This window comes from Euleptes europaea, chromosome 20, assembly GCF_029931775.1.
Source record: "Euleptes europaea isolate rEulEur1 chromosome 20, rEulEur1.hap1, whole genome shotgun sequence".
Lineage (NCBI taxonomy): Eukaryota > Metazoa > Chordata > Lepidosauria > Squamata > Sphaerodactylidae > Euleptes > Euleptes europaea.
In genome coordinates, this window is record NC_079331.1 from 6,526,116 (window position 1) to 6,540,461 (window position 14,346).

At 49.1% G+C, this 14,346-nt stretch overlaps 1 protein-coding gene across 1 annotated transcript in view; it reads left to right on the top strand.

The window, feature by feature from the left end:
- The first annotated feature begins 11,328 nt into the window (after positions 1-11,328).
- Positions 11,329-14,346, top strand: part of NPTN (neuroplastin) — a 42,319-nt gene continuing 39,301 nt past the window's right edge. The window contains exon 1 of the mRNA XM_056865842.1: positions 11,329-11,423. Coding sequence (XP_056721820.1) covers positions 11,339-11,423 — 85 coding nt within the window. The 5' untranslated portion in view covers positions 11,329-11,338. The remainder of the gene's footprint in view (positions 11,424-14,346) is intronic.

Below are 14,346 nucleotides of genomic sequence, written 5' to 3' on the forward strand. Positions count from 1 at the left end.
AATAACAGACGGATTGATTTTGCTTTGTGAGAGAAAAACAATGGCTGGGGAAGGTTGCACCTAACCTAGAGAACACTCCCCAGAACCACTAAGAAAGTGCAAATGTTCCATAATTTATGATGGGCACAGCCCACCTAACTGATACTACTACTTCCCCAGGCCCTAATAAACTGGAATCTTTTCTGCAAAGAAGAGTTGGTTTTTATATGCCAACTTTCTCTACCACTTAAGGGAGACTCAAACCGGCTTACAATCACCTTCCCTTCCCCTCCCCACAACAGACACCCTGTGAGGTAGGTGGGGCCGAGAGAACCAAGATCTAAGAACTAAGAGAACCAAGATCGCCCAGCTGGCGTCTTGTGCAGGAGCGGAGAAACAAATCCAGTTCACCAGATCAGCCTCCGCCGCTCATGTGGAGGAGTGAGGAATCAAACCCAGTTCTCCAAATCAGACTTCACCGCTCCAAACCACTACACCATATGAAACTGCCTTCCACTGAATCAGACCGCTGGCCCAACTAGCAGAGAACTGTCTACTGTGACGGGCAGCGGATGTCAGTGGACTTTGCCAAAGGTTGCTACCCAGGATCCTAACACACACGCACACGAAGCTGCTTTCTACTGAGTCGGACTCCCAGGCTACCAAGGTCGGTCTTGTCTTCTCAGACTAGCGGTGGCTCTCCAGGGTCTCAGGCTGAGGGTCTTTCACACCACTTACTACCTTTTCCACTAGAAATGTCAGGGCTTGAACCTGGAAACTTCAGCATCCAAAGATGCAGCTCTCCAGGCTCTCAGGCTGAAGTCTTGAAATCACCTCCTACCTGACCCTTTTGCTTGGAGATTTATCTACTTCAAATTGGACCCCGCCTTCCTGGCCAACTAGGGCCCCCAAGGTGGCGAACGGTTTAAAAAGACATTAAAAACCACCTCTTTAACATACATATAACAGCAGCAATTAATAAGCAAACAAGGAGAGCTCATAAGGAAATATCCGACTAAACAGAATAGTGTTTGTCTGCTAGTGGAAGGCAATGATCGAGGGGGACAGGCGAATCGCCTTAGGGAGGGAATTCCGTTACTGTGGTGCCTCAACCGAGAAGGCCCTTTCTCGGTTTGCTACCAGTCTAAAGACCTAGGATTGAACCTGGGACTTTCTGCATACAAAGCAGCCGCTCTTCCACGGAGGCTCCTCCAATTACATTAGAAGGCATAGGTTTCAATCTGGGACCTCCTGCATGCAAACCTGTATTCTAACTCCAAGCGCTCACCAAAAAATGTAAAGCGTCAAATAGGCTAATCCTTCATACGTTTACTCTGCCTCTCCTCTTCTCCCACCTGAGTAATCTTGTCTGTAGCTGCCTTCCTCCTTGTGCAGTCACAGACAGAAAAGCAGGAAGCTTCTCTCCTCTCTCCTTCCTGGAAGAGGCAAGCAGGCTTCTAGCATTCTTTCTTCCCGGGTACAATGACTCAAGAACTTGGGAGATCTTGCAATTCACGCTGTGCCATTATAAGCCTTAGGAAGTGACTCCAAACTGGGCAGAACAATAGAGAGCGCATGTGTCTGCATCCGGCTCTAGAAGATAATTAACTCCGAGATAACTTTTAGTATCTTTTTAGTGCCCAGATAATAAATTTCAAGGATTTTATGGCACCCAAGTTTTAAAGAATCTACCACAAATGTTGCTTTAAGTCTAGCCCCTATACTTCTCAGCATTTGTGCCAACACAAATGTGCATGTAAGATTTGTATTTACACAGTATTCGTGTCCGTTTTTATTACCTATGTTTTACAAACACTTGGTTGAGAAAATTATCTGATGTTGTAATAGTCTTCTAGATCATTTTAACAAGCAGCTGTACATGTAATTGCATTACAACATAGCTATTCCACCACAGATATGTCCAAGCCCCTTTTATGGCCATCTGAGTGCCAATGGCTGTCTCCACATCTTGCTGCAGTGAGTTCCACAAGTCGACCTCCCATTTAGCGAAGATGCCAGTCTTTTTTGTCTGTCATGCCTCAATTAAGCAGCCAGAATATCACGACCCCAGGAGGGGGGCAAGTCTGGGATAGCCCTATACAATTTTTCTCTAAAAATAAAGGGATGGCGCAATTAATGAGGGATGCAGAGATTGCAAGAAGCTACATTTACACTGGTCTTTGCTGCAGACAGCTGTTTGACAGATATTAGTCCCACATATGAGCCACATTTTTCAGGGAAGGCATCTGAAGAAGTCAGTCTGATTGAGGTAATAACAGAGGAAAATGGAGGAATTATTAGAAGTTAATAAGTCGCCTGGGCTGGTCAAACACAAACAAAAGACTTAGCGTGGCTAATCTTCTGGACTTTAGACAACAGAAAGTATTTCTTCAGGCAGGGCAGAGTTGTCAAAAACCATACTTGATTTCCCATCCTATATAGGAGGAGAAAACAGTCCGGATCCCGGAAGAGAAGGCAGCCAGCCAGCCTAACCAAAACTCACCAATCACATCCAGTGTAGCTGATCAGTTCATGGGGTGGGTTAATACCAGTTACCCATGCCAGGCATACTGATGACCAACCTCTGATGCTGGAGATTGATAACTAGAATGCCAGATGCCTCATTCAGATCTAAAAAGCAGCTGGGGAAACACAGATCAGGACCACCCAAAGCACTCTTCCCACGCACACTATTTCCCCACTCCACTTCTAAAAGTACAGACGGTGGGAAAAGCACTAAAATGTCATGCATATCTATTTCTCCCCTATAGAGGCTCATGTGTAACTTAGAGTCATAGAATCATAGAGTTGGAAGGGACCACCAGGGTCATCTAGTCCTACCCCCTGCACAATGCAGGACATTCGCAACTACCTCCCACCCCAGTGACCCCTACTACATGCCCAGAAGATGGCCAAGATGCCCTCCCTCTCCCTTGGTCCCCAGGAAATGTTATCTTCCCATATATTAGGGAGAACTGTTGGGATGTGCAAAGGCCGCCTCTCCAGCACCTCATCTGCCTGAAGAAGATTCCTAGTTCAAAGACTCCTAGTCCTATGATGGTCTAAAAAAGGGGGGGACTGCAGCCAGCCCAGATCCCATTCTAAGAAGCTCAAAACAACTGATCTGGACCTCACCATTCCCTGGAAAGGATGCTAAACAACTTAAAGAGAGAATGGAGGGTTGGGAGGGGGGGCTGTAGAAAACTGACGAAATCATTGAACACTGGATAGTCAGGCAACTTCTAAAATAAGACGGCAGGCTTATTCGGGATCTAGGTCTTCCTCAGGTTCTGGGGAGAAGGCATAGAAAGCCATCTTGGACAAGTGACACATTGCATGGGGGACGCATACGGGACGCGCAAAGGCCCCCTCTCCAGCACCTCCTCTGCCTGCAGAAGATTCCTGGTTCGAGCCCCGGCGTCCGCAAGCTAGCAGCATGCTTGGGCGGAAGGCAGCTCGACCCTGCTTGTTTACCTACCAGGCAGAGAGGAGAAACTTGCAAACCCCAAAGAGAAACTTGCAGACCCCAAAGAGAAACTTGCAAAGCCCAAGGAGAAAATCGCAAACCTCAAGGAGAACATCGCAAACCCCAAGGAGAAAAATTGCAAACCCCAAGGAGAAAAATTGCAAACCCCAAAGAGAAAATTGCAAACCCCAAAGAGAAACTTGCAAACTCTAACTCCCCCCCCCCAAGTTCTGAACAATCCCCCCACCCCAAGAAAAGCCAGGTTGGCCCCTTTCTTCCCATTCAGGCAAAGGAAGCGCTTACCCCGCCAAGGAGGGATACGAGCCCCCCGCCGCACTGGGGACCGGGAAGTCCTGCGCCAGGGGCGAGGCTCTCCGCTCCCCCGGCCCTCCGCCGTCTGGCGAGCCCCCGCAGAGCCCAGGGCAGCGGAAGAGAGGAAGTGGCTGGAGGGGGCCGGGAGTTTGGGAAGGCCACGCCGGCCCCTCGGCTTCCGGTCGGCTGGAGGGAGCGGGGAGGTCGTCGTTCCCCCCCCCCCGCCTCGGTCTCTCCCCGAGCGCAACGTGGCCGCGGGATCCCGGGACCTCTTCAGGATGGGATCCCGCGGCTGGAGCCCGAAAGCCAAAAGAGTAACAAAGAGCCACGTGCGAACGGAGAAAGAAGGCGGGCGAGGCGGGTCCCTCCTTCTACATTCCCACCCCCTTACACTTTCCAACAGTTAGAGCAGTTCCTCGGTGGAACGGGCTTCCTCGGGAGGTGGGGAGCTCTCCTCCCCTGGCGGTTTTTAAGCAGAGGGCTAGATGGCCATCTGTCAGCAATGCTGATTCTATGACCTTAGGCAGATCATGAGAGGGAGGGCATCTTGGCCATCTTCTGGGCATGGAGTAGGGGGTCACTGGGGTGTGGGGGAGTTGCGAAATTCCTCCATTGTGCAGGGGGTTGGGACTGGTGGTGACCCTAGATGACCCTGGTGGTCCCTTCCAGCATTATGATTCTATGATCCCCACTAGGGCAAATAGGGAGGCGCTGTGGCTCAGTAGTACAGCATCTGCTTGCCACGCAGTCCCAGGTTCCATCTCCAGCATCTCCAGTTAAAGGGACTAGGCAGGTAGGTGATGTGAAAGACCCCTGCCTGAGACCCTGGAGGACCGCTGCCGGTCTGAGTAGACAATACTGACTTTGATGGACCGAGGGTCTGATTCAGTGTAAGGCAGCTTCATGTGTTCAAATGGTTGTGGACTATACTGCAGGAGAGTGGTAAGCCACTCCGCAGCCCGCAAGGTGGGGCAAGTAGCCCTGGGCTGACACTGCAGGATTGTGGTAAGCCACTTTCTCTCCAGCCAGAATATCTGAATGGCCTACGATAATGCAAATGGGACTGGCCTACATTGCAGGGCTGCCTTAAACCACTTTCTCCCCAGCCTGCAATAGGAGAGCATGGCCTACAATGACTCGGATAGCGCTGGACTAAGCAGCAGGGTTGTCGTAGCCCACTGTACATCGTCAGCCTGAGCCACAACCCCCACATTTGCAGTGCATTTTTTTAAAAAATCCTCCCCCCCCCCAAAAAAAACCCTTATGTCCCTTCTTTTGGAGGGGAGGAGAGCAATTAAAGTGTTGCTGCCCTATTACCGCAAGGCTATAAATTCAGCTGGAAAGAAGAGATGAGACTTCAAAAATAACCAGGAAATCCCCTCTGCAGACAAAGAGATTGGCGGCTCCATAGTTTCTTTTATAGGGGAGTCAATCGCAGCTGGAGTGATCTCACAAGGATTCCTTCCTGCTGGGGCTCTCATTGGCCGGATTGCAGCTTTCCTCTGTGGGAGCGGCAGAGCCCCAAAACAGGCTTTATATCGACATCTAGCGAGTGGTTTGGTCACTGCGGGTCTGAATTCTGCATTCCCGTTGCAGCAAAAAATATATATGCAGAGGAGCATTTTTGTGTGTGCGCCCTTTTACGGTTGGGGCAGAAGGTTTCATTATCTAAAGCCCACTTCCTAAAAAAAACACAATCACATTCATGTCGGTCTCAGATACTTACGGGAGCCACAATGCCCTTTTTCGACTGAAAAATTCTCGATTCAGTTCATAGAGGGAAATGTGCTTCACACTCAGCAGCTGAGGGTCTGAGTCATTCGCTGCTGACTGATTTCTGGGCAGAGACATAGGGATGCCAGGCAAGACCGCCTGGAGACATAACAGAGACATGGAAACTGCTTAGTAGATAAACCACAGGATGCCGATTCACTAGCAGTCCCTGCCCACCCCAGAGTTCAGGAAAATGGCAATGCTGAGTAAGCAGAAGTTGAAGCCCTCCTTTGGCATTCGAGGCAGGGCCTTTTGCTTGTAGGGGGGGATTCTCTGCAGCAAATATTTTCCCCATGCTCTCTGTTTACTTGTTTATTCATTCCTATACCACAATGCTCCCCAAAGGGGGCTTACAAAGAAACAAAAGGAAAATAAGTTTGGCAAAGAAAATTATACAGTACAAATCTAGCTTCTGAGATGGTCCTGGATCCACTGCCACGTCTCACTCAGGGCCCCAAGCTGAACAGCCATAGAGCCAAGGCCCCAGGCAAACAGATGTACCCAGACATCTTAGCTTGCTAGAAAAGAGTCAGGCCATGCCCAGGCTTCAATACCTGTAACGGAGGAGGAACAGAAGCTCAGCCCACATCTTATTCATCCAGCAGAGAGATGTTCTCAACTGTCTGACCGTGCAAGAAAAGTCTCAGGCCACACCCAGGCTTCAATACCTGTAACAGAGAGGGAGAGGCTCAGCCCACATCATTCAGCTGACAAAGAGATGTTCCCAACTGTTTGCCTCTGCTAGAAAAGTCTCAGGCTGTGCCCAGGCTCACAGTAAGGGAGGAGGAACAGTGCACATCCCATTCCACTTTCAAAACGTTATTCTCCAACCTTCGTGCTTGCTCATGATTCTGCTCTTGTGTTATAGAGCTCCACTGGAACAGCTCTCTACTGGAAATCCATTTCTTTAAATAGTTATACCCCACCTTTCTCCTGGCCTATAACATTGCCCTCCCTTTCTCTGTCTTATCCCCATAGTACCAATTCTGTGAAGTAGGTTAGAGTGACCAACCCAATGTCACCCAGTGAGCTTCCATGACAAAGTGGGGATTTGAATCTGGATCTTCCAGACCCTAAGACCCTCCACCACACTGGCTCTCTAATTAGGGTTGCCAACCTCCAGGTACTAGCTGGAGATCTCCTGCTATTACAAGGAATCTCCAGCCGATAGAGATCAGTTCCCCTGGAGAAAATGGACGCTTTGGCAATTCGACTCTATGGCTTTGAAGTCCCATCCCAAACCCCACCCTCCTCAGGCTCCGCCCCAAAAACCTCCCGCCGGTGGCAAAGAGGGACCAGGGAACCCTATCTCTAATATTGAGGCCCAGCATAAGAGAGACCAGGCAACCCTATCTCTAATGTTGAGGCCCACCGCTGCTGCATGCGCATGAAATCCCAGTGCATGTTCGGTCAGCAGTTACAACCATGCATTAGAAGCTTGCTTAGCTTGGGGAGGGGGGAGAAGCAATTAAAAAAAAGCCACTAAAAGTTTAACATAATAAAGATGTTAAAGAGAGTGGAGGTGGTAGTAGTGGAAAGTGCCAGCCTTACGGTGACCCCTTAGGGTTTTCAAGGAAAGAGACATTCAGAGGTGGTTTGCCATTACCCGCCTCTGCGTAGCAACCCTGGACTTCCCTGGAGGTCTCCCATCCAAATACTAACCAGGGCCTATCTCACTTAGCTTCCAAGATCTGATGAGATGGGGCCAGACTGGGCCACCCGACACCTTAAGTATATGCAAATGTAAAGCACGTATTATGGTCCAGGTAACCCACTGGTGCCACCTATACTTTCATTCTGACATTGTCAGACACGCAACCCACAGATTCGCTTCAGTTTGCACCAATGCACCTTCCCTCTTCATTCCTGTTTGTTCTTTTTGAAGCCCATTCAGTAAAAGCTGGACAATTCCTAACAGTGGGGCTTTCCTCTCTTCCTTTGATAAAAATGGAGGAGAGGAAAATGATGTAAGTCGCTTCGGGTCTCCTTTGGGGGGAGGAAGCATGAGGTATAAATGAAGTAAATAAGGAGCTCACGCCAGCTTACATGGAGCTCAAGCCAGTTTACATGGTTTTCCTCCCTTTTATCCTCACAATAACCCTGCAAGGTAGGTAGGCTGAGAGACAGTCTGACCATTCCAAAGGGAGCTTTCGTGGTGAAGTAGAGATTTGAACCCAGGTCCCCCCAATGTTAGCTGACACTCTTAAGCGCTGCAACACACTGGCTCTACAAGCTAAAACCAAGCGTGCTACCATTCAAAGCAGAAGATCAGCCTAGGGTGGAATGCGTTTCCTCCTTGCGCTGTTTTTCCTCTTTAAAAAAACCCACGCACTCCCCAGGTCCTTTTTTTGCTCTGAATTCAGCAGAAGTGACTGCACAAATGAATGTCAGGATTAGGTTGCACCACATTTACATTCTGTCTGCACCAGCGACGTCCTGATTTCATCGCGCCGGTTAGATGGCTGCATTCAGCAGGTTAGCAGATACAAATTCAAAGCCTTTGCTTGGAGCTGTTTTTGATCGAATGGCAGATGGGCACGCTGTTTGGAAACCTCAGCGGCTGGCAGCAGCCTCGTCCCTGGATGCAGCAGGACGCTCCTGGCTAGATGGCGTTTATTTCATTGTAATTAAAAACGTTTAGCAAAATGTATTGGCGTTTCTGCCTGGCTGAGTCCGGCACAGCTCGATGTGCCATCAGAGGGTGGAGAGAGACTCCTTTCGAAGCTGCACTGTGACAATGAGAAGCCCCACGATCCACCCCACCACCTGTCCCGCTGCTGCATGCGCATGAAATCCCAGTGCCTGTTCGGTCAGCAGTTACAACCATGTATTAGAAGCTTGCTTAGCTTGGGGAGGGGGGAGAAGCAATTAAGCTTGGGGAGGGGGGAGAAGCAGCTGTTAGGCTGTAGCAATTTAAAAAACACGTATCATGGTCCAGGTAACCCGCAGGTGCCACCTACCCTTCCATTCTGACATTGTCAGACAAGTAGCCCACAGATTCACTTCAGTTTGCACCAATGCACCTTCCCTCTTCATTCCTGTTTGTTCTTTTTGAAGCCCATTCAGTAAAAGCTGGACAATTCCTAACAGCTTTCCTCATAGTGTTTTTTATGAACTCTTCATGGCACAACCGCTCTGAATAAAGAGTGCCATCATTCCTTGTGCACTTAATTCAAATGCCAGTGCCCTTAGCCAGGGCTTACATGAGGGTTGGCTTTCATGCACTATTGAACATAACCATCTGGTGAAAATTCTGGGCCTGGGAAGCAGTTCAGCGTGGTGTAGTGGTTAGGAGCGGTGGCCTCTAATCTGGAGAACAGGGCTGGTTTCTCCACTCCTCCACATGAAGTCAGCTGGGTGACCTTGGGCCAGTCACAGTTCTCTCTGAGAGCCAGCGTGGCATAGTGGTTAAGAGTGATGGTTTGGAACAGCGGACTCTGATCTGGAGAACCGGGTTTGATTCGCCACTCCTTCACAGGAGTAGTGGAGGCTAATATGGTGAACTGGGTTGGTTTCCCTGCTCCTACACACGAAGCCAGCTAGGTGACCTTGGGCTAGTCACAGCTCTCTTAGAGCTCTCTCAGCCCTACCTACCTCAGAAGCTGTCTGTTGTGGGGAGGGCAAAGGAAGGAGATTGTAGGCCGGTTTGACTCTCCTTAAAAGGTAGAGAAAATCAGCATATAAAAACCAACTCTTCCTTTTGTGCACCTATCAGGTAATCCCTGCCCATGTAATGTCTGTGTCCTTGTGGGGCAATGCCAGCGAATGGAGATGTGTGTGCCTCATGGGGTAATGTATGCACACATGTGGGGCAGCACCCGGCCATGTGAAGAGCATGCGCTCCTGCGGGATAACCCCTGCCCATGTGAAAGTCTTTCTGAGCTATGTCCAACAAGTTCATCCCTAACCCCCTTCTCGGTGGCACTGTCTTTTTGAAAGCAGATGAAGACCTATTGCAATTATCTCCAAGCACGATGTTTTTTTTCTTCCATGGACAAATTGAACCAACATGTATCTGGCAATAGCAGCGTTTCTTAATGAACAGGAAAGCCCAGGAAGATGCGGAAATGCCTATGGAGAGGCTCACATTCTTGGCAGTTCTGTGCAAAATCCACACCAAAAAGCGTTCTCCTTCCCAATTTCCAATCGAAATGAAAACCAGTCCACCATGTTTCTTCACTGGTTTGTTTTAGACTTCTGGGAAATTGGGGTTGCCACAATTGTCACTAACAGATTGCAAAGAATGCTGCTGAATCTTGAAGCAGGGTTAGGAATCCAGGTAGATCCTTCACGGCCTCAGTCAGCTTTCCTCTTTTTACTGGGATGTGTGTGTGTTAAGCGCCATCAAGTCGCATCCGACTCATGGCAACCCTATGAATCAATGTCCTCTCTTTGACAGTCTTGCTCGGATCTTGCAAACTGAGGGCTGTGGCTTCCTTTATTGAGTCCATCCATCTCTTGTTGGGTCTTCCTCTTTTCCTGCTGCCTTCAACTTTTCCTAGCATGGCTGTCTTTCCCAGTGACTCTTGTGTGTGTAAGTGCCGTTAAGTCGCATCCAACTCATGGCGACCCTATGAATCAATGTCCTCCAAAATGTCCTATCTTTGACAGCCTTGCTCAGATCTTGCAAACTGAGGGCTGTGGCTTCCTTTATTGAGTCCATCCATCTCTTGTTGGGTCTTCCTCTTTTCCTGCTGCCTTCAACTTTTCCTAGCCTTATTGTCTTTTCCGGTGACTCTTGTCTTCTCATAATGTGACCAAAGTATAATAGCCTCAGTTTAGTCATTTTAGCTTCTGACTAAATGTGGCCAAAACTTTACACACACTCTTTCATTCATTTAAAGTTTACACGCTGTCCAGGCTGGTGAAAAGTGCTGAAGAGGTGGTAAAAAACACATTTTTCCTGTTTTGTTTAAAATAGGAATATTGAAAATATGGATAAAAATAGGTTGCTTTGTAACTATAAGGAATCCACAGGTTCCCCTCGCGCCTTTGAAGATCCACCCAGTCAAAGCACAAGGTAGATCCGGGCAGGTTAACTCTTCGCCTCAGAGGCGGGAAAAACCGTTGCTCTCCGCTGTCACGTGATCACCGGACGTGGGATGGGCCTCTCCGTCCTTCCCCTTCAGAGGTGGGCGTGGTTTCGACGCCCGTTCCTCCAGAGGCGAGAGCAGAGATTGGTGGGGGGGGGAACGGGTCTTTTTTTTTCCCTCTTAAAGTGGGCGGAGCTTCGGCCTCTGAGGTAGGCGGCATTTCGGCGCTTTCCCCCCCCCTCTTTAGAGGTGGGCGGGGTTATGTCTCCCTTTCCTTCAGGGCGTGGGCGGAGCTTGAGTCCCTTTTTTTAACCTATCAGCGATGGGAGCAACGGCGGTGGGCGGGGCTTCGGCCGCGAGCCTCTCAGAAGTGGGCGGAGCCTGCGCGCGCTCTTTTGCTCCTTCAGGGAACGGCGGCCTCCTTCTCAGCGGTGAGAAGAGCCTGGGCGGGGCTTGAGCTCTTTCCCCCCTTCCCGGGTAGGCGGGGCTCCAACGCCCTCCCTCTCTGCTGTGGGCGGGGCTTCTCCGCCTTTCCTCCTCCTCCTCCTCCTCCTCGCGCTTTTTTCCTCCCCTGCAAACCTTTCCCACCTCCTCAACCCTCGCGAGAAGACGGCCCCCTTCTCGCGAGACTCGGGCTCTGCGGTACGAGCTCAGTCAGGAGGGGGGAAGGCGAGAGAAGGACGGCGGACTCCCGCTCGGCGCTCGCGACGACCCCTCCTCCGCCTCCTCTTCCTCCGCTTCTTCCCCCCTCTCCCTCCCCCGGCTCCAGACCACCATGCGGGGCTCCGGGCCGCTCCTCGCCGCCCTCCTCCTGGCCACGGCCGGCAGCCTCTTCCCCACACCGGCGGCCGCGCAGAACGGTGAGGGAGGGGGCGGTGGGGGAGGGGCGGGCAGGGGCGGCGGGAGGGGGGGCTGTGAGGAGGCCCGGGGGGGAGGGCAGGGGGGAGCCCCCCCTCACGAACAGCGAGGCGGGGGGGGGGAAGACTCAGGCAAGGTCGTAGGCGATGACAGGAAGGGATGGGTGGGATGGTGGGGGCTGCAGAGGCCCAGCCTTTTATGGGGATGTCGTGGGAGGGGGGACAAGTAAAATACGCATATAATGTGTGTGTGTGTATATATATATATATATATACACACACACACATATGTATATGTGTATATATACACATACACATGCATGCATATCTATATATATACATACACATGCATACATATTTATATATCTATAGTCTGTTTTAGATATCTAGATATGTATGCTTGTATATGCAAATATATTAACACGTGTTAATATGCAAATTATATATGCAAATATATTAACATGTAAATATATATATACACACACACATGCATACATATCTAGATATCTAAAACATGCATGCCTATATATCTGAAAATATTACTTGTGTCTGTTTTAGATATATAGATGATTTAAAGTAGCTGCATACACATGCATACATATCTATATCTAAAACAGACACAAGATATATATATTGAGTCTGTTTTAGATACATAGATATGTATACGTGTATATGCAAATATGTACTTGTGTGTGTATATACATGCATGCATACATATCTATATGTCTAAAACAGACACAAGTAATATATATATATGTATATTTTACTTGTCTGTTTTAGATCTATAGATGTGTTAATGTAGTTGCATACACCTGCATACATATCTGTGTATCTAAAACAGACACAAGATTTAGATATAGATAAAACTTGTGTCTGTTTTAGATACATAGGTGTGTATGCAAGTATATTAACACGTGTGTGTGTATAAATGTATATAGGTATGCACTGTAACATATGGCGTATATGGGTTAATGTGCACCTATAGCTGTATGTGAGGATGTATATGCGGGCACACACATGTGTATATATTGTGGGTGGGTGTGTATATATAAATGTGGGGTGGGTATGACCAAGGGTCTCTGCTCTGGGGTGGGTGTCCTGGTGGGATCCAAAGGGAAAAGGGGGCGGAGGCTAGAAAGGTGGAGGGAGGCTGTGGGTGATATGGGGGAGGGGGAGGCAGCATAGTAGACCTTCAGTTAGGGTGTTATTCATGTTTGTTTGCAGCCTGCCTTTCTTACTAGGACTCCAGGCGGATTAGTGCCCTCGACTAGAGATGGGGTTTGGGTTGTAGAACCAACCAGAAGGAATTAGAGAAGTGCGAATTGTTCAGGGAGTGTGGTTTTTTTATTGGAAAGGTGAGGGGTATGTGAGGCTTTGGTGGGGCGGAAGGTGCCTTTGGGTGGTGGTCCTTATAATGACATTGAGGGAAGGGAATAAGAACAAGGTCAGGTTCGGGATGGTGCAGCAGCCTTTTTGGAGGTGTTGGTGTGTTATGTGTCCCCATGAGAATGACAACGGGCTGGGTTTCAGGTGTTGTGTTAACCTTGATGGGGCTAGACAGATCTGGCACTGGGCAGCGCTTGAATGGCGGGCCTGCTTGGGGGCCTGCCCCACCTATGTGTACTGTCCTGAGGGAGTTTGTTTTAAAAATGTTTAGTAACAGGGCATGATGTTGTAATAAGATACGCAGAGCAGCTTGCTACAGTAGATCTCTAAAATATTAAACAAGTAAGAAAAGAAAACCAGCAGGTGATGACGGGTTACATCCTATCGGTTTTCTGCTCCGTCTCTTCAGATTTCCTTCTCTGCTGTGCCCGGTGTGGTGTAGCAGTCAGGGTGCTGCGTTAGGATCAGGGAGAACCCAGGTTTGAACCTTCTCTCTGCCATGGACGCTTGCTAAACGACTGACCTTGGGCCAGTGGTTCCCCTCTCCATCTAACCTACTTCACAGAACCGTGAGAGCACTGTGGAGGAGGAGGAGATGATATTGTAAGGCGCTAGGACGCCTTTGGGAAGGAAAGCAGGCTATACATATCTAAATAATTTATAGCATAGTCATTTTGGTGGTCAAAAGGGGTCCCCTTTTCAATGGTGGAAGAGCTGTTAGGCATATACCTTCCTGTAGCATATAGCTTCCACCATGGAAGAAATGGGAGGGATAAAAATATAGGTTATAAATAACCTGTTTGGTGCAGTGGTTGATTTGGATCAGGGAAACCCGGGATCTGATCCTTACTTAGCTGCGGATGACCTTGGGTGGGTTATTCCCTTTGGCCTCAGCTGTCCCTCTGAATCCGAGAGACAGTATTGGCCTTCCTGACAGGGTTGTGGTAAGCATTATAAATCAGAACAGACAGTGGCGTGACACGCATGTTATAAAAAATCAGTGGTGATGCAGAAGGCCAAAGCTTGTGGGGTGGCAAAGGTGGGAGAATCCAGAACATTTAAAATATGTATAGTCACCAGCTGCTCCATAATTCATTTGGAGAAAACGGTTTCGGTGTACTGAGCACAGTGCTTGCGTGTGAGATGGTGTCACAAACCATTGGCTGTGTCTTTCGGCTGGTGTCTGACAGGGCGTCCTGTCAATGCGTGTTAATCAGCGAGCACTTCATAACTCCCTCGGAACCTTTGTTTTCTCCTCCTCCTGAGGCTTTTTCCACCTCTTTCTTTCATAATGCATCAGAGCCCGCTGTAAAGTGCAGCGCCAGGAGGACTTGGGGAAATGAAAATCTTTAGATAGGTCTAAAACAAAAGCAGAGCCCTGCAGCTGCAAGGAGTCAGGCTTTGACTGCAGCTGTTTCCTGGTTTTTTTGCTTCTACGTAGGGAGCCTCTGAGGGTGTACGACTCTGAACGGTGCAAGATAGAACATCCCTGGCCGCCTACTGCATCTGCATTTCTTGAGTGTCTTTAAATGATTTATAA